This window comes from Engystomops pustulosus, chromosome 3 (genome assembly GCF_040894005.1).
Source record: "Engystomops pustulosus chromosome 3, aEngPut4.maternal, whole genome shotgun sequence".
Lineage (NCBI taxonomy): Eukaryota > Metazoa > Chordata > Amphibia > Anura > Leptodactylidae > Engystomops > Engystomops pustulosus.
This window is the reverse complement of record NC_092413.1, coordinates 58,301,437-58,329,379: the sequence shown is the minus strand read 5'-3', so window position 1 is coordinate 58,329,379 and position 27,943 is coordinate 58,301,437. Positions and strand designations below refer to the sequence as shown.

Here is a 27,943-nt window from a genome sequence, read left to right as displayed (position 1 = left end):
AGCTTTCATTTCACCAGTGCTCATGAATATTTTAAAGGGGAGCTGTGATTGGTTGCCATGGGCAACTGGAAATATTCTGACTTTCAGACTGCTTGATAAATCTGCCCCATATTTTCTACATTACACTGTTAAAAGAGACCACTTCCACCGGGGAATAGTTTTGCCATGTAGGAGTTGCTTGTATTTGGTCTCTAACAATAGAAAGATAGGTTGTATGTGTAAATCTGCCCCTATGTGTTCGCTCAAGTTGTTACCTTGGCCGACAATTCCACAATCTGTGGGATATGCTGGAAAAACAAGTATGCTTCATGGAGATCCTTCTTTGCAACTTAAAGGACATCTACCATCTGATTTACTGATGGTAGATGTCCCTAGTTTACTTCCTCATTCTTTTGACTAGGAGATGACCTTGCTTTTTATATGTTCAGGAATGGCCGGATTACAAAAAAAAGACATTAAAAAAATATTCAAATGAGCCAAAGGCGGTCCAGTTTACATAATCCGAGTGCCTCTCATCTCCGCTGCCTGATATTGTATGCCACCCCCTCCGCGTTCAGTGCAGCCTGGTCCCACCTGCCGACCTGCAGACATCATGATTGGCAAATAATCTGGTCATTCACAGACATACACAAAGCTAGGTGATCCCCTAGCCAAAAGAATGAGCAAGTAAATCTGATGGTAGATGTCCTTTAAGGATCTGCTGCACATTTGGAGGTCTTTTGGAGTTTATTCCTCAATTACCTGGAGCTGTTTCAATAGCATGGGGTCCTACACAATATTAGGCAGGTGGTTTTAATTTTGAGACTGATAAGTGTATGTTTTCCTAAAGTAGTCTTCATAATTTCATATTTTTGAACAGCAGCTTAGTTACATGAGTCAGTGTTTACAAGCCATTCAGCAAAGGATATTTTTATTTAGTAACAAAAGCCCGGAGAACAGGAGAGGGATTTGCAGAAGTAGTGCTCATTGACTCCCATTTTAAGGTGGAGACTTGATTATAAAAAAAAAAAAGACAAACCAGAGGGTATTGGAATAATACTGTAAAATCACTGTAAGGTGTGATCATATGTCTAAGGTTTCTTGTGCCTTTTATAGTTAAAGCGAAGCAAACTGATCTTGAACTTCTTTTGTGGAAGAAGGTAATTTTGGACCACTCGGGAACCAGGTATGACCACAATCCCTATGGCTACTCCCTTGTCTTGGATGATCTTCTGTCAGTGCAAACGAGTATCAGGTACCTGTTGCCACATGAAATAAGAAACAAATCAGTAAAACTGGTTGTGCATGTCATTGTTAAGACAAAAACTGAATCATTTCTTGGTGTACAGACATATGCTGGAAAAATCTGAGTCACTTGGAGGAGACAAACAATATGTTGAAATCATCTTTAATGTGTAAAATAGATGGAACAACCTCCTACTCTACAGAAGTGCCAACTTCCCTAATATCATGTCACTGGAGAACCCCTCTATAGTTCACTCTGGAGCCCTACAAATGACTGACCGATGAATATGTTCCTATGTCTTATTCATACACAGCAGTAAAAGATTTCAACATGTTAATTTACTGATTTTTTTCCCCGTTTTCTACAACAGATTTCAACGCATAAGGTAAGGTAATATTGGTATAAATCCACAAGAAAACACATGCAGTAATTTTTTTTCCCAATTGCATTTACATGTTGTGATCCTAATAGCACAAGATTTATCAAAAGTAGTGTAATCTGCAATAAGTGCAGTTTGCCTCACAAATGTGCAGGGTGTGGCAGATATTTGAATACTGGTGCACAGTCTTCAATTATCTGGTGCACCCTGCACAGCTCAGGAAGTGTGCACCTTTAAAATATAGCGTGCAACACAATTTAGTCGAGCCGTTTTATTAAATGTAATACTTAATTTAAGAATTAGACTAACTATAGCTAGGTTATTTTCAGTAAATGGAAAACATAAATGCCAGTAGTTGAATTTAACTCTCTTTTGCTACTCATAAATAACTTTTATTCCATTTATTAAAATATACAAAAAAACCTGAAAAGTTAAAAACTTTCAGGGTGAGGGATAAGAAGTTGTTAAGATGTAGACCTGCACATCTTTGGGGAAGGGGGAGGTAAAAACGCTCCATTATATATGTTGTAAAAAAAGGGCCGGATAAACCTCAGGAATGCTGCCTAGTATGTGGCAACACCTATATATGTGGGAACTGTTCAGTGGCAAGATATGTATGAGTATGTGACAACTGTCCTCAACTATATTCTACCCGATAAAATCCGCTGGCAACCACAAGTCTAGCTAACAATCTGACTGCTGGCTTCATTTGCAAGACATTAGCTGACTCTCCCCACTATCTAGTGTATTCACGGTCTATAACTTGATGATCTGACATTCTATTAACTGTCTACCTAAGAGCTCTATATTTCAACAACTCTCCCTCATTCCCTGTGTTAAAAACCTATCATCAACCCGACGTGTTTCGAGACGTGGTGTACTAGCGGTTTTGGGGCAAAGACTACAGTCAGATGCTGTGAGGAGAGCTTTAAAGCCTCTGTTGTGACGTCAGTATGTGCCGGTCATTCAATATATATCGAGGACGACACTTCACTTCCCCTTTTCTGATTAGCCCGTGCGCCGCCATCTTTCCGAGGATTGTCGCTCCCTGAGACGTCATCGGGGAGCGGCGATCCATCGCCATGGTAGCCTCGGGTCTTCTGAAGACCCGAGGCTACTTTGGGTTAACCTATTCATTACAATGTGCTCTCAGCACATTTTAATGAATGAGTTGTAAAATCCCCATATACTGCCATACTGTAGTATGGCAGTATATGATAGGATCGTACAGACACCCTAGGGTTAAAGTACCCTAGGGTGTCTGAAAAATAGTAAAAAAAAAATTATGATAAAAAAAACCCTTAAAACTCAAATCACCCCCCTTTCTCTAGAACTGATATAAATATAAATAAACAGTAAAAATCATAAACACATTAGGTATCGACGCGTCCAAAAATGCCCGATCTATCAAAATAAAATAACGATATTTCACTGCGTTTAACCCCGTAAAAAATTTTTTGTACAGGAGGTTCTAATTTTTTAAAATGTATGAAAACATTATAAAACCTATACAAATACCGACCCAAAGAATAAAGTAGACCTGTCATTTGGGGCATACAGGGAAATCCGTAAAATCCAAGCCCACAAGAATACAGCACAGATGCGTTTTTTTACCAATTTCACTGCATTTGGAATTTTTTTCCCGCTTCCCAGTACACGGCATGGAAAATTAAATAACACCATTTTGAAGTGTCATTTGTTACGCAGAAAAGAAGCCATCACACAGCTCTGCACAAGGAAAAATAAAAAAGTTCTAGATTTTTGAAGGTGGGGAGTGAAAAATGAAAACGCAAAAATGAAAAAGGGCTGTGGCGGGAAGGGGTTAAATGCTTTAACATTTTGGAGTAAAGCTTAAAGACACTACCTTCAATATCAACCATGATAAACCAGTGAAACTTACACACTTACTGCAGGAACTGTGACTGTGGCAATTTTCTTATAGTTGTTATCCATGACGTCTTTCCTTCTAAAATCAACTTTTAATATAATGCTTATGAGCCAGAAGGGCTCTCTGGGGAATCAACATAGCCCCTCCCTGCTGCAGCTTCACAGTAGGCAAGAGTCAATTTCTTAATAGAAGAGACAGGATTCCTCCAGCCATCTAGTGAACCACCTCTCCCTTTGATTGACAGCTCAGTGTCTCTTCATATCTTAGCCTGAGCAGACAGGAAGTCCTCTCCCAGTCCTTACCAGAATGCTAGGAGAACTGCAGATATTCTCACCATTTCAAGGGCAGAAAAAGTTTGGGATATGATGTTCACGAAAAACCCAGTGTGGCACATTTACTTACCTGGTCACTCGAGTTCACAGAACAGGACAGTGCATTGGCCATCTATAATGCAGTGTGCGGCTATTCACTAAGATTGTGTGCCTGAAATCATGAATGTGCCGCTTCCCTGTTCAGGTCTGACAGAATTCACCATCTCTTTTGTGGGGCATCTTTAACATACGGTGTGCGACACAATTTCAATGCTAAATACTGCGCTAAGTCCGAATCAGTGACGTCCCCTAATTTGTGTCACATGGAAGCCAGCGCAGCTGCGCCACAAAAGGATCGCGTGTGCCACAATCACAGCGCAGACACCTATAAAATACCTGTGCAAGCTGTTTTAGCCTAAAAGAACAAGAACAGTACAGGATAGGATTAGAAGTCCTGTGCCCTGCTTTTTATCTATGTATAAACACACACACGGTAGCAGCAGTAATACTGTGTTTTTCCCATAACGGATACGAGTAGAACTGTGCTGTGCCTATGCCTGAACAAGCAGAATAAGAATGGAACTTATACATAGACATATGGTTATTGGCAATGCACTCAACCATCTCTGAAAAATTTGTTGAAGTTCATTTAGGAGAATACAGCATGACCCTATCCGCCCCGTAACTCCAGCATTCAAATATCTGCTGGATCCGGGACAGTTTGGAGGTATGGTTATGGAGTGAAATAGATCATGTTTCAATGCGCAATAAGGTAGATTCAGGAGACTAGTGAAATCACTGGAGTAGCTTACATAGCAGTAATATGGATTGTTCAGCTTTTGAGGAACAGGCAAAATGAAGAAGTTAACCCTCATGAGTGGAAAGCAAGTGTAGGAAACAAGAAGTCATAAATTATTCCTTTTTCGATTGAATAGTCTTTTTATTTATTAACAGGAACAAAGTTTGAACAAATGGTATAAAAATCATAAAACTGAAAAGCGAATTTCTGGATAAACAGGATAAATAAACTACTGCATTAAGCAGTCAGTCATTGCATGCTTATAAGCAAAGCACCAGTGGCGTAACTAGGAGAGACAGGGCCCCCTAGCAGGCTACTGCATGGGGCCCCCCTTCCCACTTAAAAAATATACATATTAGTATACTCACACATGCGAGTTACAATCACATATAAATACACTCATGTGCATATACACATACATACAGTGCCATATGCAACATACTCACATATAGTGTATACAGACACCATATACACATCACAGATACTGCATATATACATCACAGTATATGTTATATACTGGACATGTGCAGTACAATATAGATATAATGGTGCACATCCACCAATCTTTATTGTGTCAGGTCGGATGACGGGGCCCCCTGACACTGTGGGCCCCATGCTGAGGGAGCAGATGGGAGGATGAGACAGTGTAACAGCTTGTACAGCTGCAGCACAGAAGGGTTCTGGGGCCCTTCAGGCACATTAGCATAATTTGAAAATTTGAGAAGGAGAGAGGCCAAGGATAACAAAAATATAATTATTAGGTTATATATTTTGTGAGCATGAAAAAAAGAGTTCTGTAGCCGCCTTTCCTTATCCATCAGTTGTCTATGGACTAGAGAAGACTTTAAGAAATACTGCTACCTTCAGGTAAAGAAAGGAGCAAAAAGGGACAGTGAACTTCATATTTGACCCTGGTGAAGCAAAGCATAACTCTAGTAATGGCACAGATTCCCATACATTTCGGCTGCGGTTTTGCCAGGCATTATTGTATAGAGAAATATAAGGCCCCTTTCACACTTGCGTTTTTCACGCGCGTTTTCTGCGTGTGCTTTTGACGTGCAGAACTTGCATTGCACTCTGACCCATTGTAACCAATGGGTCTTTTCAGACTTCCTTTTTTTTTCACGCACACACGCGTGTTTTTTTTTTAACGCACATTTAAATCTCGACATGCTCTACTTTTGCAAGTCACGCGCGTCAAAAACGCACCATACAAGTCTATGGAGACGCATCAAAAACGCATTGCACTCTGAGACACTTGCAAGTCCAATGCGTATTTCACGCATCAATTGCCATAGAAAAGATAGAGCTCAGTCCTGAGTCCATTTCATGCGCATTTTCTGAGCTTGAAAAACGCATTGAAATTGCATTGAAACCGCGCGTGAAAAACTGAGACACTGAACAAACTCTGACGGAAAACTGACTGCACTCTGATGCAAAATGTGCGTTTTTCACTGACCAAACCCTGATCGCACCCTGATCAAACTCTGACGTGATCTGCAAGTGTGGAAGGGGCCTAACTCTTTTTGGTAGAACAATTTATTAGAAACATGACCCATTAAGTGAGTCTTTTGTAAGTATCTTATTACATATTCATATATAGAAAACTGAGGCTATTCTCTGGCTGTATTGTATTTCAAGCATTTATTGCATACTTAGTCATATGAGAAGGCAAGGATAGACCAGTCACATGGTCTGAGGTTTACCATACTTCAATAATATTATTTGTTCTCCTGCTCAAGTTTCATCCACAATGTTGTACCACTCAATCATGCTACTTAGATATCTGTACAGTACAGCTGTAAGTTACAAGGGATTTTAAGATGTATTGACTGACATACAGGTGGAAATCCGAGCTGGATGCACTTTCATCTGAATATAACAAAGTCTTTGTAATACCAGATCCATCTATTTTAGCTTTCTTTATAATGGAAATGCAATAGTAAAGTGTATGGCTACTTTCATATATCTATGCTGGTCAGTATCTTGTATCAGTATGTTTAAGGCAAAAGTGACCAATATTGCTGCTGAGGTAAAAAACAAAACACAGGAATTCACATTTATAGACTACTTTACAAAAAAAAAGTGTTTCTCTAAGGCCTAAATGTTCTACATAAAAGGCACACACAGATTTTTTGGGCCGATCGTCTCTATAAACGGCAGCTAGTGATTCACTGATGGTAGATGATTAGTACTCACCTCCCCTGTGCCAGAATTAGGCTAAATTCACACGTCGGCGCACTGGAGAGGAGGAGGGGGTGACCGCTGCTCGCCCCGCCCCTCTACATAGAGATACACGGCATTGTACTACGGGGAAAGATAGGACATGTCATCGACATGTCCTATCTTTTACCCAGGTATGGAATGGTGCCACACCGTGCATCCAATTCCGGCGGTCATGCAACGATTGTGTGAATGTGGCCTTAGTTTGTTATGAGCTGGAATGGACATATTTTTAAGAAAATCACTAGTATAATTCATGACCCCAGCCCTGCATTGTCCCTTTGAGCACTGCCTATGTAATAAGATACTGACTAAAGAATCACTTAATGAGTCACTCTTCTAATAAATTGTCCAACCGAAAAGAGTTATATTTCTCTATACAATGATGCCTGGCAAAACCGCAGCCGAAATGTATGGGAATCTGTGCCATTAAGTCCTATATTAGAAGCAGAGTTATGCTTTGCTTTACCAGGGGCAAATATAAAGATCACTGTCCCTTTTTGCTCCTTTCTTTACCTGAAGGTGGCAGTATTTCTTAACCCCTTAAGGACGCAGGGCTTTGCCGCTCATTTCTCGCTCTCCAACTTCAAAAATCCATAACTTCTTCATTTTTACGTGTACAGACCTGTGTGAGGGCTTATTTTGTGCGTAACAAATTTTACTTTCCCGTAATGTTATTTATTTTAACATGCTGTGTACTGCGAAGCTGAAAAAAAATTCCAAATGTGGAAAAACTGAAAAAAAAACGCATGTGCGTCACGTTCTTGTGGGCTCAGTTTTTTCGACTTTGACTGTGCACTCAAAATAACACCTCAGCTTTATTCTTTGGTTCGGTGCGATCGCGGTGATACCAAATTTATATAGGTTTTATTGTGTTTTAATACATTTTCAAAAATTAAACGAATGTGTACAAAAAAGAAAAAAAATTTTTTTGCCATCTTCTGATGCTAATAACTTTTTCATACTTTGGTGCACGGAGATGTGTGAGGTGTCATTTTTTGTGAAATGATGCGGCGTTTTCATTGCTACCATTTTGAGGTCTGTGCGACATTTTGATAATTTTTTATGTGATGTAAAAAGGTGTAAAAGTCGCATTTCAGACATTTGGGCACCATTTCCTACCTCGGAGGTCACCGCCGGCCGTAACCGTTTTTATTTTTTGATAGATTGGGCATTTTGGGAAGCGGCGATACCTAATATGTTTGTGATTTTTACTGTTTATTATGTTTTATATCCGTTCTAGGGAAAGGGGGGTGATTTGAACTTTTAATATTTTATTAATTTTTTTTATTTTTTAAACTTTTTTTCCCCACTATTTTTTAGACCATCTAGGGTACATTAACCCTAGATGGTCAGATCACTCCAACCATATACTGCAATTTTACAGTATTGCAATGTATGTCATTTTTGCACACTATACATTACAATGAGCCACAGGCTCATTGTAATGAATATGCAGAAGCCATGTATCCTTGGGTCAAAAGAAGACCCGAGGCTACCATGGCAACCGATCGCCGCCCCCGATGACGTTCGGGGGCGCGGCGATCTTAACAAAGATGGCGGCGCCCGCGCGCTGCCGTCTTTTAAATGCCGCCGGCGACTTTGCCGGCGGCAACGGAGGGGTTATTAGCGGTGGGGGTTTTCTGCAATATGAAAAACCCCCACCTCTGTATGAAGAGGACTCAGCCCGTGAGCCCTCTTCATACATCCCTTATACCTCTGCGCCGTAGAGCTACGGCGCAAAGCGTTAAAGGGTTAAAGTCTTCTCTAGTCCATAGACAACTGATGGATAAGGAAAGGCGGCTACAAAGCTTGAAGAGAGTCAGTAATGTCACTGTCTTTATGTGGATCTCCCAAATGCCGGATGCTTACATTCCTTGCACAGCTTCACTGCTACCCAGCCTAGTGCACAAGGAATGTAATCATCGCGCATTTCAAGATTTGCAGAGAGCTGGTGACATCATCATTTCACTGCATTGGAGACGGTGCCACAGTGTGTACTTCCATCACCACTACCAGGAAAGTGCTACTTAAAGCTGGTTAGGAAAATTCATATAAATGCTAAACTTCCTGCATTGTGACTTTATACAACCAATTTACATCCCACTTCAAAGTTCTTCTCGGTCATATGACCACCCTGGACCATGAAAGATGTATGATCATAAGGTTGTGTTCACACGTGGCATTTCAAATGCATTTTTAAATAAATTGTGTAGTGATGGCAGTTACACACATAATCATTTTTATTTACAAATCATAGGTGACATATACAATAAAATATGTAATAAATAAATAGCATAATAAAATAGGCTACACTCATGCGAACGTGTGAAAATGGGCATATATACGGGTACCGTACGTCTCCATTCTTTTCCTTCCATTGAATGGCTGTATTGTGCACTGTACCGTATTGTACCGTTTTTGAGCCATATAAAATATAGAGCATGTCCTATGCGTCCGTGCGCTCCATAGAAGTCAGTGGGAACGTATAAAATACTGGTTGCATACGGTTATCAGCCAGCCAATAGTCAGTCATCCATCATTTGCCAGTCCAACTACATTTACACATGGGTTCATCCATAATTTTCTATTCAGACATTTTTTTTTCACTACTCACCTTCAAAAATCTATAATTTTTTTTATTTTCTCACACAACAGGTATGTGAAGGCTTGTTTTCTTTGTAACAAATTGCAATTCATAGTGAAAGTATTTAATATTCCATTGCGTGTACTGGGAAGCAGGAAAAAAAAATTCCAAATGCAGTGAAATTGGTTTAAAAAAAAAAAATGCATTTGCACAATCTTATGGGCTTGGATTTTACAGCTTTCACTGTGCACCACAAATTACATGTCTCCTATATTCCTTGGATCGATTCGATCACGGGGATACCAAATTTATATACTGTATATACTCGAGTATAAGCCGAGTTTTTCAGCACAAAAAAACCTCGGAAAGGTGAGTACAGAATTTATGTTTTTGTTTAGGCTGGGGGTGGGGGCGCACTGGCTATATAAAGGAGTGATGCAGGCACTGGCTATGTACTGGGGGGGTACAGGTACTGGCTATATACTGGGGGGGGTACAGGCACTGGCTATATACTGGGGGGGTACAGGCACTGGCTATATACTGGGGGGGGGGGGTACAGGCACTGGCTATATACTGGGGGGGGTACAGGCACTGGCTATATACTGGGGGGGGGGGGTACAGGCACTGGCTATACACTGGGGGGTACAGGCACTGGCTATATACTGGGGAGGGGTTACAGGCACTGGCTATATACTGGGGGGGTACAGGCACTGGCTATATACTGGGGGGGGGTACAGGCACTGGCTATACACTGGGGGGGGTACAGGCACTGGCTATATACTGGGGGGTACAGGCACTGGCTATATACTGGGGGGGTACAGGCACTGGCTATATACTGGGGGGGTACAGGCACTGGCTATATACTGGGGGGGTACAGGCACTGGCTATATACTGGGGGGGGGTACAGGCACTGGCTATATACTGGGGGGGGGTACAGGCACTGGCTATACACTGGGGGGGGGTACCCGTTTTTAAGCAAAACGCATGCTTTTTGCTTAAATATGGGCCAAAAACTGATTCAAAACAGGTTTAAAACGCCATGTGTGGCATCACCCTTATCTTCACATCAATAGGTTTTCCCAGTTTTGATGTGTTAAAATTAGGTGCCTCGGCTTAAACTCAAGTATATACGGTAGGTTTTAAAATTAATCCCTGATATACATGCATTTTAAAAAGCCACTTGGTACGGCACCCTTAGCATATCCACAAGCGATCTCCACCTGACCAGGTCTCAGCTGCAGATGACACACTGAGCATGTTTTGCAGCCATACATCTGAATCAGGCCGCGTTCACCTGGTTCATTAGAATGAAGTTTTGAAGTAGAAATAATGGCGTTTAATGGTGTGAACGCGCCCTTAATGTCTCCTCTCATGCAGCTTGCGATTTCTCATGATCTTTTCTTGTATATGACCCGCAGCTGCCGGTAACTGGCAGGCGTGAGGCTCTGACCCGGGAGTTTCTACAGCTGGAAGGTGAAACAGACAGCAAGTGACTGTCTGGTTGAGAAATTAAGAAAACCTCTAAAAGAAAGTCCCAGTCCCCCTCTAAGGGAACACATTCCAAAACCCGTTTGCTTAAAAGGGAAACTACACGGAGCGGTCCCGGGCCGCCGTGCCCCAGCTCCCTCCGGAGTCCATCATTGCGGCGCTTATTCATCTGTGACGTAGCTCACGGTTCCCGCCGTAGTAACAAGCTGTACCTCAGCGGGATAGTCACAGAGATGGCCGCCCGAGATTACATACAGTACCCATAGCGCACACCGGAATCACAGGAGGAGAATGCAGAGGCAGCCATGTGATGCAAACACCTCCTCTCCCACTATATATGTGACACACGCCGCTTCCTCCTGTCACTCCCTGCACCTGTATGTGAGACGCGCTGTAGAGCACGACTGCTGAGGCGGACATGCTGCCCCCCGGGAGATGAGCCGTGATATACTTCTTTAGTAACACTTCGGGGATCGCTGGACCGCAGGTGAGTGATGGCGGGGACATTGAGCAGAGCCGTGGCTCATCCATGAAGTTGGTTGCTTACCAGGAGTAACTGATTCGCCTTTTCTCAGCACCAAAAGTTTCCAATTTTCCCTTAATCCTGGTTTTCTACACGATATCTTAATGTGAATTAGTTGTGTTTTCAGTTTGATAGCAGTGGGTTATGGTTCTGCCCCTGGTGACCTGTGAGGGAACCAGGCTTGGCTATTGGTATCTTCTCATATTGTGGCCTGGAGTCTCACAATATGGGTGAAATCCGTCAGAAATACCAGCCACAATCTAGTAAAGTTACCACCATTGCCTCTTTATGAGGGACATGTATCACAACTATTGCTCTTTTTTTCTTTTGTGAGACTTTTTTTTTAATTTTTTTTTGCTGTTTTTTTGTTTAGGTGCAGTGTACCAAAGTTAGGGTTCATTCACATGCGGTATAGTGACCCCCCCCCCCCCCCATTTATAGGATACAGCGGGCGCATGGTCTGTCTTCTCCTGGTGTACGGCGCAGAACAGTGCCATGTGTGGCACCATACCACCGCCTGGCGGTCATTGCCGTCTGTAGCCATCAACGTCCGTGTGAATGAACCCTTAGCTTCCTCAAGGATTCTACGCAGTGTGCCGGATTTATCTTTGTAGCCCAGATGTTTGTTCAACTTGTGAGACTTTTGGGCTCTGAAGTTGTCCCATTCCTGCACTAATAAGTCCCAAAACAGGGCATTCTAGACCCAGACTTACTTTTGGGCGCTACCATTTGGGACTAAAAAAAAAGTGGCACACCACAAAAAGTCGCAAAAGTGAGACTAAGCAGGCAACTCATCACATGTATCACACAGGGGAAAAACTTCAAGGGCATTTACCAAGATCAGGGATTGTAAACCAAGCACACTGACATAGTGGTGTGTGCCCCCTCTGACTGTATCTGCTCTTTTAGCTACTTGTACCATGGTTTTTTTATTTAAAAAAAAAAAAAGTCTTTTAAAATTAGGCAAATGAGTCTGAGGGGCTCTGGGTTCCATAGGTGTTATCAAAGTCTGGAGCCCCTCAGGCTCGTTTCCTAAAAACAAGTGCAGGAAGCTAAAAGAAGAGCGGCTCCTGCCAGACTGGCATGCACTAGTATGTCTGTATGCTTGGATTACAATCCTTCATTCTGATGGTAAATGTCCTTTAAGATACATTGCAATGATTAAGTTGGCCAACTCAGGAAGCTTGAAAAAGTGGCAGCTGTATAACCATGATGCGTGTATTTAACTACGAGGCGGTGAATGGAGAATGATCCATCTGTTTCAGGCTCTGTTCACACATTACATTTATGTTAGCATATTCAAACACAATTCCAGTGCAACAGGAAGGGCTTGGCCCAATTACATATAAGCTTCTACTCGGGGGTGTAACTACAGCTGTAGCAGCCATAGCTACTGCTATAGGGCCTGCTGTGTCAGGGGCCCCCAGCATCTAATTTGCCGTGCTAAAGAATGGAGGATGTGCAATATTATTTACATGTTATGCTTCACATTGTACAGTAAAATATGTATATAACAGTGCACATCTTCCACAGTGCATAGCATGAATCGGCAGCTCCGATAAATGTCAGGGGTATGCATACCCCCACTGTCTTATTTGTTAATCTGGAGCTTTTTAGTAGCTGGAGCATCATGGCTTCATGCAATTTATATGAACACTCCAGTTAATATTGGGGTCTCCATTGAATACATAGATTAGAGGTAAACTACAGGGACAACATGGCATTTCTCTTTGTTTCTAGTATTTGACTTGCACAAGTAATACATAAAGGGTTGAATCTCTTAGGATAGGTTCACATTATGTTTTACTGCCTCTGGTTTAAGGATCAGTTGGGCCACTGGTGGACCGATAGGCCATTCATTAGTAGTGCTTGATGGGGTACCCTCACATTTGCTTATACAAATATTCAACATACAGCCATCCTATGTAGTCATATAATTATATGGATAGATTATCAACAAACTGTAGGTGGATGATACAGCTTGCTACATCTTTTTTTCCTTTGTTTCCCACAGCGTATGGGTACACAGAAAAACGAAATGTGAATGTAGCCTAAAAATTTTGTCTACTGAAAGATCAGATGAGTGATGATCATATGACAATAATCTGTTTAATTGAGCATAAACGATTTTGTCTTTGAATTTTAACTTTTTTAACTTTTCTATACTACCATATCTTCAGACTCGCAAGCAACTGGTGAATTAGAAATTCCTAAACACTTTATTGACAAGACATCATATCAGATATCTGTATTTGCATGTGTTCTGCCTTTCCCAAAGAGTTTTGTTCTGGGTCCTTGTTTTTTTTTCTGTGCAGTGTTGGACAGAACTCCTTTCACAATTAGCACCACTCTTGGCTACTGTCTGTGTTTGGTATTGCACCTTAATTTATTTCAGTGGAGTCATGCAATGCCAAACACAACCTACTGACAGGGGTCATGTTTTTCTAGCACAACCCATAGTGTATATCAGAGTAACCTTGACAAGTGGCAGCTGTTTGACTTGCAGTGACTCTGAAGTATCATAGCCTACCCATAAAAATGTATTGAGCAAAGCTTTGCTGTAAGTCGATGAGAAGCCTCTCTGGGAAATTCCAAGCGCTTTCTGTACTCTACCATTGATACTCCCTCATAGTGTCTGGGAAATCCACCTCAATATTTTTTCCATTGTACTATCTGGTCTGTGTTGACGGCGCAGTATAGTTTCACAAGCCGGTTTTCTTTCTTTGGTACATGTGAGAACTTGTTACAAGAGGCGTTTCTGTCAAGACACAAAACATGTCCTGTTTAGAAACCTCTGCGCCCTTTTGTATATTTTCACATTGGGGAATGCCTTGAATATGACAATGCAGATCCTTAAAGGAGAATAATCTCAGATAATTGCTTCATCTAAATAGAACTTGTCTAGGCAATAGGCAGCATGAAAAATGGTCCATGTGCTGCCTGTTTTTCATGGACTGATTACAGTCCTGAGGATGGGACTTATTACATCATAGGGAAATATGATTCAAGATGTTTGTGTGGTGCCTAACCAAGCCTAGTCAGGGAAAAGCTGAAGCTAGAGGGCACTGGCCAGCAGACATTTCTCCAAGTCTATCATTGAAGCTCTTGTTGTTCATCCTGACATCAGTCCCCAATTCACATTAATAGGCAAGGTAGCATTTTGGTAACGTACAAGTGTGTCCTCTTCCCCAATTTCACAGCTGGAACAGGGTACTGCCAAATAAAGTTGGAGACACTAGACGGTGGAACTTGGCAAGAGACGTTGCACCAAACTTTGAAGCCAAACCTATTTTGCATTCAGACCACCATATTGCTCAATTAAAGGCATTCTTGTGCTACATGGCACTTTACCTGTACGGCCTTATGTTTAGTTTATATGTGACCCAGGAGCTGAAGGTTTCTACTCCCAATTAACAAAAGGATAATTTTTGCACACTTATTCATGCATGTTTATACTCTGTACATGAGCAGTGGATGTAAGGTCTTGCGGCTTGATTGCTAACAGGAAAAGCAAGTTACAAAACATAAAATTCTATAGACTAGGGGAAAGTTCTTGCAACCTATTCCTTGCATTCCCAGATTGCTGATCCTGAGATCTAGCACTATTTCTGCCTCCTGTCACTTCCGTTCTCTACTGCCTGTGTTACGTTTCTTTTCCTTAGGAAATTCCCTGTATTTAATTTCTGCCAAAATTCAACAGGTAAATTTGCCTCGTACTGGCTGAAATGTTTTATGATATCCTGACTAACACCACTGCTCAAGTCACAATGCGTAAAGTTCAGTGTCTTTGGTTTACGCTGATTTGTATCAGTTTGCACATTTATATTGGGTTTATTTGTGCCCTACCTCAAATGTTTAATTTGAAAGGCGTGGAAATCATTTCTATTGTATTGACTCCACTTCTATCACAAATCATTTACAAGAAAATTGCAGCTTCACCACCTGCACCTTTACTGTGTCATAATAGTATCATCTAACCAGCTGCTGCTAAACTTCTCTCCATGCCTCACTCCTATTGGTCTGATTGGTATAAACAGCATTTGTAATCCAGCTAGGACTGGGTCATTCACGTAGCAAAATGAAAAGATTTATGTTTTATTGTGATTTTTTTTTTTTTTTTTAATTAAATGTAAACTAAAATACTTGTGTATTCTGAATTGCCTTTGCCTCCCTGTAAATACTCTACCTTTTTGCTGGAGACTATAAGCAGTAATCTTGTAGCAATTAATGCAGCAAGCATGAAAAAATATTCTCAATTGGTTGGTTTCTGTTGCATGAATTTGCCACAGCCGGAGAGGGGAGAGCTCGGCATATGCAGTGCAAAGGTTTATTTCCTAACTGTGATCCGCAGCAATAAATTACGTATGACAGTTCTTCACATAATGCGTTTCGTGTGGAGATGCCATCAGGGCTCCTCCATGAAAGTGTAAACAAACACAACTAATTTGTATGTGTCACACGTGAAATTTGGAAGCCAGTTGCAGATCTTAGAATTTCAGTAAGAACATTGGAAAGATATGCAGTGTGTGGATAACATTTTCAAAATGTCATACTTTTTAACCCCTTAATGCCGAAGCCACTTTTCACCTTCCTGACACGGCCCATTTTTTTCAAATCTGCCCTGTGTCACTATAAATGGTTATAACTTTGAAACACTTTAACATAGCCAAGCTATTTTAAAATTGTTTTCTCGTGACACATGGTACTTCATGTTAGTTGAAAAATTTTGGTGGTATGTTTTGCATTTATTTATGAGAAAATCAGATTTTCGAACTTTAAAATGTTCTACTTTTTCCACATAGTCATAACAGCAAAACTTAATAACTAACATTAACCGAATGTCTACTTTATGTGGACATGGTTTTTTTTTTTTATGCATACTCTTATTTTTGTAGGATGGGCATTTGAACGTTAGGTGCGATTTTTCAAGTCCTCCCTGGGAGGCAGGTCTGAGCCTACATTAAACCACCAGAGCTGGTGGAACAGCGTCTCCTAGATGAGTCAGGAAGACCCTACAGGACTACCCCTGTGTTCTATGGGGGACACAGATTAAATCCTTAGAGCAGTTCGTATGACAATGGACCTTGAAGACCAGATCCAACCTATGACTGTCTAGGACAAGATGCTCCATGGACTAGGTAGCAAGAAATGCAGAGTGTTCCCAGTACACAAAACCATATCAGGGCTCATCTTCAAGAAATGGCAAGACCCAGTGAAAAAACCTACAATCCCTGACTCTAAAAGGGAATACCCCTTTAATAGCAAATACTCTGACATCTAGAGCAAAATACCTAAGGCAGATGCCCCTATTGCAGGCATCTCAAAGAAAGCGTCCTTACCGTTTGAGGACGCAGGCCTCCTTAAGGATACAGTGGATAAAAAAATCGCAAACCCTTCTCAGGAGAACCTGGGAAATGTCAACGGCAATCTTTAGACCCAGCGTGGCAGCAACTTGTACTGCCAGGTCCATGGCTTTATGGCAGGAGCAACTGGAAGGACACATTGTCCTTAACTCACTGGATAAGGATGACGCCGTTCGCATCCCAAAAATCGTCGTCATGACCTTTACAGCCGGTGGGACAGTCTTCACCTTCTTTGGAGCAGATTCACCGGGAGGTATCCATTTTGTTTTGATTGTTGCTTAGTTTCTGGTGTGTAATGATGATGATTCCAGGTTTCATCAATGGTGACAATTCGCTTAAATTGCTCCAAACATTGTTTTGAAGTTAGCAGTGCATCCGCTTGTTGTCCACCGTGAGCAATCGTGGCACCCATCGGGCCGACAATTTTTCATTGCCAACTTATGTAAAATTGCCATTCCGATCGACATGTGTACGGCCTCTGCGCTGTCGTTCATCGATCAGCGAGTATCATGTCGTGGACTTTTGAATGATTTCCTCTGTAACCACGTCTGCCGGGTGTCCTGGTCGCTCCTCATCGCCCACGTTTAAATTCGTTGAACCAATATCTAACTGTGGTCATAGATGAAGTGTCCCCATAAAACGCATCCAACTTTAGTTTTATCTCCTCGCATTTTTTCCCATCCAAAAACAAAAAGCAAATTACCAAACGATACTGCTCTTTTTCCATCTTGGCAGAAATCACAAAACACTTCTCAAATGGCTGCCAAATCCAAACTAACCAATCAATCAGTCTGCAATTTATTTTGCCGTCGTTTGATAGATGGCCGCACACGATAACATCAACTTCCCTCAGAAACACCCTCTGTCGTCAAACATAATATTAAACTTATATTATTGCTTATTGAACCGCCCAACAAGAAGTTGTCCTGCCATCATTCTGTAACATCCTTCCTCCACATAGGAGCAATACCACACCTTAAATGTGAGAAGATGTATCCTAACATACTTGGAAGTTACTATAAACTTCAGAAAGTTGTATGATCTCTAATTACAATTCCAGGGAAACCGCAAGTGCTCTGCACCAAGCAAGTCCACGATAACAAACTAGATAAAGTCTACCATTTCCTCAGCTTGCCTATCCCCAAGCAACTAAAATTCTACTTGAGCCGTATCTACCTCCTGGGCAGAAAAAAAACGTAGGCATCTATAGAGCCGATTTGCACAAGGACAAGGAAATTACTCTTACCGGTAATTGGATTTCCAAATGTAGGCCTCCACAATGGCACTGGGGGTTCCCACCTGAAGGGAAAAAAAACATTCTGTAGTATAGCACCAGGAGAGGCGGTGAATCCCTCCTGTTGGTGCTGTTGTGGAGGCCTACGGAAAATCCAGTTACCTGTAGGAGTAATTTTCATCTTTCCCCACCTTTTCCTTATCACAGTTGCATATGAATCTAGTCTTCTTTCTGCATGCTTGGTATTTCCATGAATCTGTGGTCTGAAAGCCCTGTCAGCTAGAAATGGGGCAGAAGAACCACTAAGGCTTCTGGCATAAACCAGTCTCTACTGAAACAGAAGACCAATGCGCTCTGCGTCCAGACTGATTCTTCTACCTGGCCCACGTGACTTTGATCTGATTTTTATCATCCGAAGCAAAGAAAAAAAATAGGTAAAATGTTTCTGTAAGTAACCCACTTGGTAACAACATAGCACACATTCATGTGCATGTAGCCTATATGTGTAGCAGGTGCACGGCAGTGGTTGAGACGGGAGCTCTGTAAACCGTGTCTGAAAGTGATGGGCCACGCCACAGGTGAATAGAAGCGCTGTAGGTGGTGAATAAATATTTTTGTTTTTCTAGCCTCCTAAAGCCTTATATAAACCTTCTTCTTTTTTTTTCTTTAAGCCTGCATATCCCCTTTAACCTTTTCCCTGCCAAGGGCATATCTCACAGGGTGGCAACTCTGTGGCCAAGCACCTATTCTAGGAGCCGAAACTCTGGATGTATGTTTTCATATTTTCAATGCTTTTTTTTTTTTTTTTATAATTTTTGTTTGTCACAAAGTTGCAAGATGGTGGTACAGTTGTTTGCTTTCAAAAGAACTATAGGGTTTGGAGGGAACTTTACTTTTCAATCTGTTTCATTGCTATATCTTGAAGGCTTAAAATTTCAAGCCAAAAAGCAGATTTATGGTTACCGTGTAAGCCGAGGCTCCTAATTTTATCACAAACTGGAAAATCCTATTGACTCGTGTGTAAGCCGAGGGTATGAAATGCATTGGTCACAGCCCCCGTAGCATACAGCCTTCAAGCCCCTAATATGATGTTTGTAGGAAAAAAAACAAAGTGCACTCGACCTGCTGAGGGGTACCGTAAGGGCTCTTCTATCCATTGCGGCCCCAGCATCGGTTCCGTGTACCCGCGCGGTCTGTCGCAGGCACCATGATGTCAGCCGCACGCTGATAGCACATTGTAATGAAAGGGTTAAAACGAGACTGCCTCGGGTCTTCAGAAGACCCGACGCTGTTGTGGCAACGGATCGCCACTCCCCGATGACATCACGGGGAGCGATGATCCACGGCAAGATGGCAGCGCCCATGTGGCTTTGCTGGCGGCTATCGTCAGGACAACACCTGCGATCAGTGCTAGCACCGATTGCAGGTGTTGCCCATAAGTCTTTGCTGCAATATGCGGCAAAGACTTACAGGCTATGTAGAGGGCTCAGCCTGTGAGCCCTCTCCATGCATCGGGATCCGATGCGCGCTGTGAACACACAGCGGCTGGTCGTGAATTGGTTAATATTTTATGCCATGCTCTAGGAAGTGGGGGGGAAAAAATTCCAAATGCAGGGAAATTGGTGAAAAATGCATTCGCGCCTTTTTGTAGTGGGCTCAGAAAAAAGTGAAATAAAATTTTCCTCAAAAGTCCATCACATAAGACTTTAGATGAGTAAAGTTGATGAGGTTGCAGGGGTATTGCCACCTCAGAAGCCATGTTTTTATTTCCTATTCGACATCTTACAGTTCCAATCTAGGTTCTCATTTATAGAAAATAAGTTTTTTTGGGGGGGGGGGGGCTACTGAACAAATATCCTTCCCACCAATTGAGGTCCGAAAACGGAGCTGATGGATAGTTTAGAGTATCAAAAAACAAGTGAAAGTCACAATTTGTAGGTGTCCAAAGCACCAGTGTTCAGCACACCCTATTGTTGTTGTATATTATGTTAAATAACATAAAAAAAATCATACATCTTTATGAGACATATTGAAACCGTATGTTTCTATGTTATTAGGGATTTTAATATATATTATACAAATAAAACAATGTTATTTGACTCGACTATTTTTGAGACTCCCTAGGGTACTTTAACTAATTGATCCTATCATATACTGCCATACTACATGGCAGTATATGTGGATTTCCCTCCTCATTCATTACAAAGTGCAATTAGCACATAGTAATGAATGGGTTAAATCCAGACAGCCTTGGGCCTTCGGAAGACCTGAGGCCGTCATGGCAAACGATCGCCACTCCCCGATGTAGTCACTGGGAGCGGCAATCTCCAACAAGATGTGCGGGTGTGCAGCAGCGATTTGCAGCAAAGACTTACCGGCTTTGGAGAGGGCTCATCCCGTGAGCCCACTCCATGCACCCGCAGCCGCAGTTTGGGCAATTCTCTCTCCAGCTGGTGGAATGCATTTTGAAACCCATCAGATGCGAGGTGTGACTGCACCCTGAAAGATAAGATTGTTATCTTTTAAAATGACAGAAAACACTTGTTTTTAGGTACTATAGAACAGGATATAGGGGCTTCTGAATTGACACTACCCCTGCAACTGCTTAACTTTACTCCTCTCATGAAAATGGACTCTGGGGTAGATATTTTATAGATAAACGGAGGAGCATAAGATGGAGCTCTAGTAAGGATATTTCATACCCTACTTGAAGGTTTAGTAGAGTAATGCTGAGTGACAGGCGGTGGCAGAACTAGAGTCCACTGGATCCCGGAGGGAAATTCTTAATGGGGCCCTCGCCCTCTTTACCAAGACCCCCTTTGTGTCCCGTAGATCATGCAGTAATGCAGATGAGCATTTTTGTTTTGTATCTACTTCATGGATATGGAACCAGGAAGGTTACTACATAGTTACTGTACCAGAGTTATGATTATTATGTACATGTCCAGAACCACGCCTCCACAAATTAAGCCAATTTTTCCAAATATATGCAAAATAAATGGCATCACTCAAAGTAAAGGGACCAGAACGAAGATTGTGATATAGATGTAGGTCTAAAGCAGGAACAGACAGCCTTATACCGCACCAGAATTCATCATGGCAGGGATGAATCTGGCGCAGCAAACAAGTGTTTTCCAGCTAGAGACTGGTGGAACCTGAGTCACATTGTTAAATCTCCCCCAGTGTCTTATTCTGTGCCATATTTATAATCCAGCATCAGACTGTCTCCATGTAGCTCCCTCTTATAAGAGCCACATCACAGAGGAAATGCTGCAGAATTATGAGCTCCTCGGTGGAGACTCTTTCATTTCCTCCTCCTACCTGGTCACCATGTCAGCTTCTTTAGCAACATAAAAATGTTTGGCTCCTCACAGCATTATGATCACCTCCTTTACCTTAGTAGCACAAACTTAATACTTTTCTCTAGGTGCCCTAGAGATCCTCCATGGTGACCGATGTAGGCACTGGAGCCCATGCAGTGGCCGATATAGGCATAGGTGCCCACGCCCTGCCTCTGATACAGTACTGCTGCGGGAAGATGGAGGTGGAAGGAAGTGAGACAGTGACCTCATGCAGCCGCCGTGCTTCCCTCCTAGGTCCGAGTGGGACGCAGGTAGGGGAAGTCCCATACTGAGAATTTCTGCACTTAATCGTGGCTATGGCAGGAGGAGTAGTGGAGGCTCTACTCACAATGATGTGGATGAGGCCTTAGGACTTATGCCCTATGCGTTCTCGCTTTAACCCGGCCCAGGAGACCTCCTAATTTTCAGCTGCGCTGTTGTTCTCACCTCATCAGTCATCTGTTTGAAGAAGCCACAACATTCCAGCCTCTTCTCAGTCTATCAAGGCTTTACATTGCATATCAATGGGTCATCATAGGGTTTTGACACAGACCCGCACTCAACTGATTGGTGTGTATGTGCGGGGAGGGGCACACAGAATTACATTAATAATGATACTCTACAGCAAGGGGTTTTAAATAATCTTAACTATATTATTATACGAAATGAACCCCCATCTGTCAGAAATTTTAGTTTTCCTTTATAGGTATGGAAGTAATAATATTTTGGGTGTCTATTCATTTTCTTGCATTTTTGTTTTTCCATATTGCATGAAAGCTAGTACAACAAGTTTTGCCTCATTCTTCAAGAAGTTTACACTTATGTATTTTAGAAAATATTTTACATTTTAGCTTCGGCTCCTGCGGTGGTATTTATGTTGTCAGATCTTTATTGAGAATTGGTTTGTTATCCTGTGGTTAAAGAGAACCTGTGCCCCTAGAACTGCAGTGTGTTTTGTGGACAGCATATCATACAGCAGAAGGAGCTAAGCAGATTTGTCATTCATTTGCCTTTCAAGTCTATTCAGTGGCTAGTACTGACTATCATCTTTATCTAGTATCGTCTACTAGACAACTAAGGACTGAGCAAATGTGAATTTTTAACAATTTTTATATCCATTTATCTGGATAGATTTACTCGCACATTAACATGCAGGTCATAAATAACTGTTCAATTTGACAGGTCCCCTTTAATCACTGTATTCAAGGTCTGTAATATGGCACCTACAACCTGCCATACTATACGGCTACGTTTCTCTGCTTTCACAAACAGTTTCCTCTATTGAGATGTTTACCATCCATGAGAACAGAATTGCGACCTACATCCTATTGCTGTGTTACAAAATGATTTTTTATTTTTTTTGACCAGCAGGATCAACCTGTGAATTCTTACTTTTACCATGTGAATGAACATTATACAAAATGGCAATAAAAATGTTTTTGTAAAGTTGTTTGTACAACACGTTGGATCCAAATGAGCTACACCTATCTCCCCATGAGTCTGCTGCCAATCACTCTGACATTTTTAAGAAGTTTAAATAGCAGGCACTTCTCTATTTTTCTTCTATGTCTTGCTTTATCAGCATCCCCTTTTTCCTTTTTGGTAACCATGAGTCATTTGATTGGTCTCTGAAAAAAAGCTAGAACTACATGCCCCTTCATAAGCTGTCAGTGTCTGCACGGTCAGAGTATTTAATGTAGTTTACTGCTTGGTGATGATCCTTATCCAAGATGGAGGATACAAGAAGTGATCAGGCACAAAATACAGGTTAGTTTTCTTGTCCTGTCTACAGGGATTGTCTGATTGGGCTTTTTAACTGTTGAAATTGCATAAATGTACATTTCACCTAATCTGTAAAAATAGAGTATTGTTATTGACTGTAGCGCCATATGGTACGTGTTAATGTATTGGTGGATGTCCAGGAATGGCTTAGATAATCAAGGAACAATGAGTCCCTTGGACAAAGTCGAATGGTATAACTTTTTTTTTTTTTTTTATTGATCATTTCTTTTGTAATTGAAACTCCTTACAAGTAGCTCATTTTGATATTTATTTATTTATTTTTTCCTTCATTTTCAATATAGACATTTATGTAGGACTTGAAAAATTGTTTGGATAATGTGTATAGAAAAAAAAAAAAGCTTTTAAACACAGGTTTCTGAAGAAGGCCGAACATGATATTTTATAAAAGTAAGTTAAAGGGGTTTGCCAGAACTCTAAAATACTTTAATATTGAAGGAATAATCTTGGCAAAGGTCAACAGTATCCGATTTGAAGAGTGGAGGGGCACACACACCATCGTCTAAGTGAAAATGACATGGTGCTCTGAAATAGATGCTGCCCCTGAAGGTGGGCTAGACCGATGCCCACAGCAGCACTTTAGAGGTAAACTGCATATTTTAAAAACTGTGTTTTTTTTTTTTTGTGGTGGGTGTTTTCCTTAACTACCTGGCCCTTTTTTTTTTTTTTTTTGTTTTTTTCGCTTCCATTTTTCACTCGCCACCTTCAAAAATCTATAACTTTTATTTTTCCAAATAAAGAGCAGTATGATGGCTTATTTTCTGCGTATCAAATTGCACTTCATAGTGACAGTATTTAATATTCCATGCCATGTACTAGGAAGCAGGAAAAAAATTCCAAATGCAATGAAAATGGTGAAAAAACGCATTTGCAACGTTTTTGTGGGTTGGATTTTATTGCTTTCACTGTGCGCCACAAATGACAGATCTACTTTATTCTTTGGGTCGGTGCAATCATGGAGATGCCAAATTTGTATAGGTTTTATGTTTTCATACATTTACAAAAATTAAAACCTCCTGTACAAATTTTCTGGTGCCAATAACTTTTTCATGGTGTATGGAGATGTGGGTGGTGTCATTTTTTGTGAATTTTGATGGCTTTTTCATTGCTGTACTTTTTAGACTGTGCGACCTTTTGATCACTTTTTATTTATTTTTTTTTTAAATATTTTTTTTGGGCACTATTTTAGGCACTATTTTCTGTTACTAGGTTAAACGCTGTGAAAAAACGTTATTATACTTTGATAGATCTGCTTTTTCTGATGTGGCAATACCTAATGTGTTTATGATTTTTACTGTTTTATTAATATTTAGCAGTTCTAGGGAAAGGGGGGTGATTTGAATTTTTTTATGGTTTTTAATTTTTTTTTTAAAACTTTTTCATTTTTACGATTTTTCAGACTCCCTAGGGTACTTTAACCCAAAGTTGTCTGATCGATGCTATCATATACTGCCATACTACAGGGGATTTTCCTCCTCCTTCATTACAATGTGCTAGTAGCACATTGTAATGAATTGGTTAAAACAAGACCGCCTCAGATTGTCATGCCAACGGATCGCGCTCCCTGATGACGTCACTGTGAGCGGCAATCCGCGACCCATGCGCCGCCATCTTTTTGAAGCCGCTGGAAATGTTGCTAGCACCAATCGTGGGTGTTACCGGTAAGCCTTTGCTGCAATATGCAGCAAAGACTTACCGGCTATGGAGAGTGCTTGGTCCGCGAGCCCTCTCCATGCACAGGGACCCGGCGCGCCTTACTAATACAGCGTGCGTCGGGAAGGGATTAAAATTGATCTAAAAATAAACATGTTGGGTATCGTTGTGTCCAAAAGTTCCAATCTATCAATATTTAAAAATTGTTATTCTTGGACTACAGTTAAAATGACTTTATGCATTTCCATGTCATTCTAATGTAATTTTCATTCCTCAGTGCTGTAGCTTCATCGGCTGTAACAATGAGCAGAATAAGCGCTGCTTCCTCAATAAGGAGGCAGAGCTTGCTGTGCGTACATGCAGATAAGGAGGTGTAGTTAGCTGACGAGGTGGCCATGGTGAAGAATGCCTCCCTCGACTGTTGGGACAATAACTCTGCCCCCTGACTGGATGCAGAACAGTATGAAAAATGGGGTGGGGGGTGGGGGCAGGGAGGAACAAAAATGGCCAGGTCGTTAAGGGGTTAATAAATGTGGGCAGGTGAGGCCATCTACAGCGAAAACCGCTTTTAACTAGAAAATAAGGAATATGCATATGTAACAAGGTTGCCCCAATGGCTAAAGGTTTTATACTTAGAAAGTGCAGTGGAGATTTCAACATCTTTGTGCTGCTCCAGACGATGCAGCCGTTCTATTTTCTCTAATCAGATATTCTTGAGCGTGGCTTTAAGCTACTTATTGCAGTTAATTTGGACAAAGTAGTTTTATTCTTTTTGGCTTTTTCTCATTGCTTTGCGTACCAGTTGCTTAATATTAGTTTGTCAGAATTGCTGGTTGGTAAAGGCCCTTTCATAATGCTATAGTCCGTTTGTTCACTATGATGTTAATCTGTGCTGTTGCAACTTCCTTGAACTTTGTGGTAGGAAGTTCTGGCTAGTTTTATCTAAAATACACATACATTAAAAAGTTTTAATATTTTAGAACCTACAAAGCAACAGTTATAAATCTTCTTGTTTGTACCATAGCAATATCTAGCCTTTATTTTTACAGACTTGGTGGCTTGTGCCCGTGACTGAAATACAGATATAGCTGCACTAAATGTAATACTTTCAATGCATAATTGTGCAGGTCTGTCTCCCATCCCCCTCCCCAAGCACTATTTTATCAAGTCTATTTAAAAATAGCATGTCCTAAACAATAGAAACAGAGGAAAAACACCATACTAAAAGTATAATTTTATTACACATGATTTAAAAACACAACAAATCGTAAAAATGGAATTGTGGCTTCCTATTAGGGCTTCCACTAAATGAGCTGCCTATTTTGGGCCCCATAATATTCAAGCAATGTAGCTGCTTAAGAGCCCATCGTTTTTGTAGCTTATGAAATGTATTTTTCTGTGTAATATGACATTTACCATTCAGAGTAGGTAACATGTGAACTTTGCTATGTAAGTTGTAGCCAATCACACTGGAAGCCAACTGTATTATCTATGTTATAGTGTAGGATGTAACATCTGATCATGACATTAGTCACCCTTTGTGAAAGGGGCTAATGTAAAAATAGAGACTGACTGTTTATTAGACACACCCAAAACATCTGTAATATCGCTGAAGCTGATCACACTTCATGAGTAGAACAGGAAGTCTATGTATCTCTATGTGCTTTATCTTTAAGCTGTAATCGGCATCAATGCCCCAGTTGTTATTTATTATATTATTGCTATTTCCATATTCACACTTTGTTATTTCTTTCACAGTCATCATGAAGGACCGTCTTAACGAGCTACTGGAATATGCAAGGCTTCATAATCAATATGTTGAAAGTAGCGATGAATTCTTTCCACAAGACGTTGCTATGTTTGAAACTGACCATTCTTTAGAAGTCTTATACCGAGATATACAACTTATCCGAACAGAAAACCATTTATTAAAGGTTGATGTGAAACGCTTGGGGAAGCAAACCACACGCTTTCTTACCTCAATGCGTCGCCTTAGCAGCATAAAAAGGGACTCCAACAGTATAGCTAAAGACATTAAGCTACGGGGAGAAGGCATCCACCGGAAACTCCAGAGTCTCAAAAACCTCAGTGAAGATGCTGAAAGCAAATATGGGGAAAGTTCAGTCATAGCTCGTGTGTCTAAAGCTCAGTATATGACCCTTACACGGGCTTTCCAACAAGCAATGGTTGAATACAATGAAGCTGAAATGGTTCAACGGGAGAACTGCAAAATCCGAATCCAGCGCCAACTTGAAATTATGGGGAAAGATGTTTCAGGAAACCAGATTGAAGACATGATTGAGAAAGGAAAATGGGATGTCTTCTCTGAAAATCTTCTCTCGGATGTTAAAGTTGCACGTTCAGCTCTAAATGAAATAGAAACGCGGCATAAAGAGCTCATAAAGCTGGAGACTCGTATAAAAGAGGTTCATGATCTCTTCTTACAGATGGCTCTACTGGTTGAAGAACAGGCAGAAACTTTGAATGTTGTCGAGTTAAACATGGAAAAAGTTAAAGATTATGTCGAAGCAGCAAAAACCCAAATCAAACAAGCTGTTGAGTATAAGAAGAAGCATCCATGCCGCAAATTGTTCTGTTGTTGTTGTCCTTGCTGCGACTGAAGAACATTGATAATAATAGGCTACTGATTTAAATTTGCAGTGCTATTTAAGTGCCTTTTTTTTTTTTTTTTTTTTCTACATTTCTTCATATTCGTTACTACTGAGGAAGACTAAAATTGTTGTACAAGGTGGTTACATGTAGAAGTATTTTATTCTTTGCATAAATGTTTTATATGTTGAGCATGAAAACTTATGGGGTTGCTTTAAAGAACTTTCTTAATAAAAAAAAAAAGAATGTTTAAAACATTTTTAACATAAGTGTTCTACACTCATTTGTACAAGCTTTGGTTTTCACTACATTTGCGTAATGCAGTTGTTTACGGTTCTGTTCTCCTCCATATTGGTTATTCTGTTCTGTCATCTGACCTAACAAACTCTGACATGACGTTTGTCTTAAGAACTGGCATTTATACTAGATAAAATTCCATTGTAACGTGGACTGTGCTATTATGTCAGTAATTTCTGAAGGGATCTGTGAGGCTTGGCCTTGGATTCCCTGAAGCAAATG

The 27,943-nt window shown here is 41.0% G+C and overlaps 1 protein-coding gene and 1 long non-coding RNA gene across 3 annotated transcripts in view; one reads left to right on the top strand and one right to left on the bottom strand.

The window, feature by feature from the left end:
- Positions 1–1,081: 1,081 nt before the first annotated feature.
- LOC140121381 (uncharacterized) overlaps positions 1,082–27,943 on the bottom strand; it is a 46,017-nt gene continuing 19,155 nt past the window's right edge. The window contains exons 2-3 of the long non-coding RNA XR_011854078.1: positions 20,396–20,519; positions 1,082–1,238 (exon numbers count right to left, since the gene is read on the bottom strand). This is a non-coding gene — a long non-coding RNA (uncharacterized lncRNA). The remainder of the gene's footprint in view (positions 1,239–20,395; positions 20,520–27,943) is intronic.
- On the top strand, positions 10,984–27,681 carry STX11 (syntaxin 11). 2 transcript variants are annotated; one of them, XM_072140869.1, is made up of 2 exons: positions 10,984–11,387; positions 26,573–27,681. In XM_072140869.1, exon 2 carries the CDS (start codon positions 26,578–26,580, stop codon positions 27,433–27,435), a length of 858 nt encoding a protein of 285 aa, XP_071996970.1. In that variant the 5' UTR covers positions 10,984–11,387; positions 26,573–26,577; the 3' UTR covers positions 27,436–27,681. The 2 variants fall into 2 exon arrangements, with proteins under 2 accessions (XP_071996970.1, XP_071996969.1); XM_072140868.1 differs by lacking the exon at positions 10,984–11,387 and adding an exon at positions 23,026–23,128.